General features: G+C 48.3%; 1 protein-coding gene across 1 annotated transcript in view; it reads right to left on the reverse strand.

The window, feature by feature from the left end:
- LOC129710020 (SKI/DACH domain-containing protein 1-like) overlaps positions 1-2473 on the reverse strand; it is a 2877-nt gene extending 404 nt beyond the window's left edge. Inside the window, exon 1 of the mRNA XM_055656708.1 lies at positions 1-2473. This exon is cut by the window's left edge and continues 404 nt beyond it. Coding sequence (XP_055512683.1) covers positions 308-2473 — 2166 coding nt within the window. The 3' untranslated portion in view covers positions 1-307.
- Positions 2474-5000: the final 2527 nt, after the last annotated feature.

Consider the following 5000-nt stretch of genomic DNA (forward strand, 5'->3'; position numbering starts at 1 on the left):
CCCACACACACTTCAGTCGCGAAATTAGTTTCACTTAATTGTGATGGATTGTGATTGTTTAGGGTTGTGGCCGAAAGGTTCATTTTTGGGATGAAAGTGACCAAGAGATATTCTCACTCAGCGCTGTAAACCATATTTCCCGATGTGATTGTTAACCGAACTGTCTGTAGATGTCTATAAATAGAATAACTTTTTGTTTTTTAAGCATCTTTTTCCCATCAGCACCAGCCCAGAGGAAATCTCACTCGCGGCCCCATTCGGGCTCAAATCCAAAAACGTGGTAAGAATCTGGCAGCCGGATAAAGGGTTAAATGTTAAACCCCCTGAATTTGTGACTGGGTGGGAGTGGGATGGCGCTGCCCCCGATCTGCCACCTCCACACCGGGTGAGCTTTCTGCGTGGAGTCGGGGCGCTCGGAGCAAAAGGAATAGGCAGGGCACAGATCCCCGTCCTTTCCCACAACCAGCGAGGGCGGAGAAGGGAAATTGCCCATTAGACTAAAAGCTTTTTTCATCGGCGTCGCTAATCCGCAGGCCACACGTTTGCACTTCGCCGAGTCTTTCAGCAGATTCGCCCGCTTGCCCGCGGCGCCCAGCCAAGGCTGTCGGATCGTGTCAGGTGGCTTGGCTGGGCTTTTTTTGGTCGAGAGCTGTTTGACACGCCTGGCAGAAACTTGTTTCTTTTTCGGCCCGTTGTCCCACCTGCCGATGGCTGAAGCCTTGCTCTGTAAAGTGCTGTCGATTTGTAGTAGTCCGGCTGAGGTAGAATGGTTGAGACGGTGCAGGGCGCTGGCCGCCGGCACGCCGCCGTTTTCATTAAGGTGAATCTCCGAGTTCTGGCTATCTTCCCTCCGCTTCCTCTTGAGGTCATAGTTCCCCGCACCCACGCCCTCTCCCAACTTCCAAGCCTGTTGGACTGGACCGAAGACGCGGTGAATCCTCTCCCGGGCCGGAGTGAACGCAGCACCGTGGCTGGAGTCGGACCTCTGGAAGATGTGTTTGATCTTTCCTCCCGTCTGGTCGTTGAGAGACGGCGAAGGCGCTGGGTCCCTCTGAAATGTCTTCAAATAGTTGTTGCCGGCGAGGCGAGGAGCAGCGGACCGTGGATCTGAATGCACTAAATCCCTTTGTTGTGAAGACGGCGAGGTTTCTTTCAGGCTGGAGGGAGAGGCCTCATGTTTTCCAAAGTTGGTCGGTGTCAGATGCGGCGCTTGGCTGGGATACCTCGCCGGCTGCGGCTTGTCCCCGCTGCCCTTGTCTCTGGGGTTAACGGAGGGCCCGTGACCGGGTTGCGGAGCTCCGGCGTAAAGTGATTGGCGAGCCGCCGCCGCCGCCGCCACCTCCGGCCTCTCCTCCGCTCCGGCATGTCCCGGGGCGCCGGGTGCTTTGTGGCACAGATTGGGTAAAGTCGCTCGCCTGAAGCGGATACTGTGCAGCGAGGCGCCGCTGAACGCCGAGCTGGAGTCGGAGGCCGAGGAGCTCTCGTCGTCGCTGCTGGAGCCGGAAAGTAACGACTCCCCTTCCTCGTCCTCGTCCGTCGACCCGAAATCCGAGTCGTTCTCCAGATCCAAACTGCATTCGGAGTCGCTGGAGCATCGTAGCGAGGCACCTTCGGCCGCCTGTGCACAGCGCGTCTCACTCAAAGCCTTTATATCTGCAGAAAGCACCATCCTTTTCACAGACTTCAAAGCTGGCGGATGCAAGGAAGAATTGTAGTTTCCGATAAACGCGCTCTCCGCATTCTTGCTCTGGCTGCAGCAGGAATATTTCGCCCTCAAGTGCACAGGCCCGTTGAATCTCACCGCGATGGCGGGCGGAACTGATCGGGTGTAGCGGCAGGAGACGTCCTGGTAGAAGCCGTCCCGCTCTCGGTACACCGGGCAGAAGCCGGACTTGCCGGCGCTCTCATAGTTTGTAACGCCTCGGGGATCGATGACTGATGGGCAGCCGGGCCGCTTGCACAGGCCGCTGCCATCGGACGCTGGGGCCACTGGCTTAGACTCGCCCTCGCACCTCACGCCGGCGTTGCCCGTCCTCAGTAGCACCGTCCTCTCCCTGCAGAAACCCGTGAAGTAACCGGGCTCCGGGTTACTCTCTCTCACCTTCACCTTGAATTTCTTCCCGGCGCACTGCGGATCTCGGTAAACCCTGTACAACGCCTCCAAATCCTCTTTGGATATCAGCGTGCATTTGACCGCTCGCGTCGGGACGGATTTGATGGCCTTCAGAGTCCGCAGTTCCTGCAAATCGCAGCGACGCCTTTTGATTTTCAGGTACTCCATTCTTTTTTGGATCGTGGTCCTGGGAACGTGCTGGAATAAATCCGCCAGCACCTGAGACAGGGCGAACATTTGCTTGCCGTTAATCCTCAGGTAACCTAGTTTCACCCCAAACATCTCCAAGTGCCCGAATTGAAATCCATCCAGTGTAACATTCGAGATATAATCCACGCATCTCGGAATAATCCCGACCATTGTATTCGCCATACAAGAAAGAAAGAGACCAGATCTGCCATTAATTATTATGTTTTTTGTTGTAAATGGAAGTAAATGGCACAAAGAGCGGCAGAGAAATAAACTGAAATAAATTAGGTTTGTGTAGACTATGGGTTTAATCGAAGCATTTCCGCGCCTGCCTATTTTCAGGAGTAACAAAAGGCTCGACCAGACGAGATATTTAAGATGGGTTTCCCCAACTTCATTCTGCTGCGGGTCCCAGAGCAAAGTTCTCAAAACCAAGTACACTTGTCAGATAGACTCCACCAAATAATTTCCTTCCACTCCAAGCTGATTGGATCCTTTCTACATGTGATGCAATAAAAAAGCACACAATCAACTCCACCTCCACCCCACCCCCCCCCTCCCTCCCCTCCCCTCCCCTCCCTTCCCCTCCCCTCCCCTCCCCCCTCCCAAACCCCCATAACCGCCCCAGCAGCGTGGACACATTAGATTAAATATACCCCGCATGCATTTCCGCTGTTCAAACCCAGTTTCTGGTACTAGGAATCTTGAAACAAGCCTTGCCACATGCATGTTATGCGACGTTTGAATCCTATAGTCTTCTGCAATCGTAAATCAACCCCGTGTGCTACTAAATTTCAGCAGCACCTAATCACACAATGCGTATATTTATGAAGCGCTTGGATGTTTTAGCGTGTAAATCACAGAACCCCACGATTTATTGAATTTGCGCTTTTTCTTTTTTGCGGCCATTCTAAATTAAAATTTTATATTTAATTTTCATTTGGAATATTCCAAAAAAAACAACATTTTTTTTTCTGGACAGTTACTGAAAACTTAAGTAATCAAGACGGCAGGAGAATAATTTGTCTTCCGTCCCAATTTAGTGAATTTTGCAACTTAATACGAGCCCAAAATGGGGAAGACATTTTCTTTACAGTGAAGGTGGATTATATGTCGAATGTTCGTCTTCATTCAACTTCCTTGTTTTTTTCATGAACTGTTTAATCTTGAAAATAAAAAAAAACCCCCCCCCCCCCCCCCCCCCCAGATCTGAGGTATTTAAATATTCTAATGGATAGTTATTGAGCGTTCTTTGGAGCCACGTGTTGTGTCTGAGTTTGATCCATTGTTTAAATGGGATCACCTGGATATCGACCCGAATTCCATGACGTTCAGTACAATATGTACAACTAATTGTAATCCCCCATTTGGTACAATATTTCTTCACCGAAAATAACACAAAGCTCCATCTCAACGCTTTCTAATATAGTTCTATAAATCCCGTCTGAAATTCTTTTTTCTCTTAATTTGGATTTATGAATCCCGAGATTAATTAATCGCTGTCTCTACCGTTGTTTAAGCGTTTCCTTGTAGGGTTGCTAATGTTGTCCCCGCCTGAAATTATCCATTATAACCCGTTGTTGCATTTGTTATTTAATGTCCCGTTTTTTCCTTATCTGATCCATTCCACCTTTTACAGTTCTATATATAATCTGTTTCCCCCCATAGACATCATGTAGAAATATACAGCGACAAAAAACAAAAATCTCTACGTTCACTGAACTATTGATCGAGTTCCCGTAACCAATACCAGCGCCAACTAAGAACAAACCGGAGCGCCGAGTCATCTATTTCAGAATGAACACAGATTTGCATTCATAAATCTGTTACTGTTTTAGGAAGTGAGTTCGCCCAATGTGATCAGAACTCATTTATTTATTTCATTGTCATATAAACCAAGGCTTTACATAATCCGTTTCCCCCCCTTATTTACTTTTCGTGCCAAGCAACAATAAACCCTTTTGACCATCTTCCATCTACAGTTTATAATTGTAAGGCGCCACAACATGAAATGCCTGTAATCTTGTCGATGTCTCTTTAACATTAACGCTGGAAGGAGCCCAGTAGGACAGGGGTAGCTTAAACCTAAAACGTCTACATTTGGCTATTTTGGCTCCTTCAATTCCGCGTTTAAACAAGCCCCCCCATCTCACGTTCTTGTGCAGATTTACAGCGGGCGATTTGTAATTTATTTTTGAATATTCCAACCTATTAAAACCAAATTTCGAGCGCCGTCTTTACAATTACAAAATGACATCGAATTGGAGGCGATTTGTGCCCCACATATCATCCCTCGTTGCCTCCTTCCAACCACGAAACACGCTGCTGTCAGACCTAATTAGAGAAAGTATTTTTTTGCAACACGCTGGAACAAGAGTAATGTTTTCCTCCCCTCGTTCGAACATATAGCGCGTTTATTTTATAGGAAGGACGTCGCTGCAACCTCATCATAAAAATAAAACTATTCCAGCATTCATTGTTTGGTCACTGAAATTATTTTTCCTCATCTCAGTCTCAGTAAAGATTTTCCTCATCTCAGTCCTAAATGGCCTGTCCCTTATCCTTATACTGCGACCCCTTCATATTCATGATTTGCAGTTATGGCTATCAGTTTAAACTAGGCACTCGCAACTCTGCCCCTCTCCCCGCAAGGGACTGCAGTTCAAATACTGCCTGGACTATTTATTAAATAGATGCA

The sequence above is a fragment of the Leucoraja erinacea genome, chromosome 27 (assembly GCF_028641065.1).
Source record: "Leucoraja erinacea ecotype New England chromosome 27, Leri_hhj_1, whole genome shotgun sequence".
Classification (NCBI taxonomy): Eukaryota; Metazoa; Chordata; class Chondrichthyes; order Rajiformes; family Rajidae; genus Leucoraja; species Leucoraja erinaceus.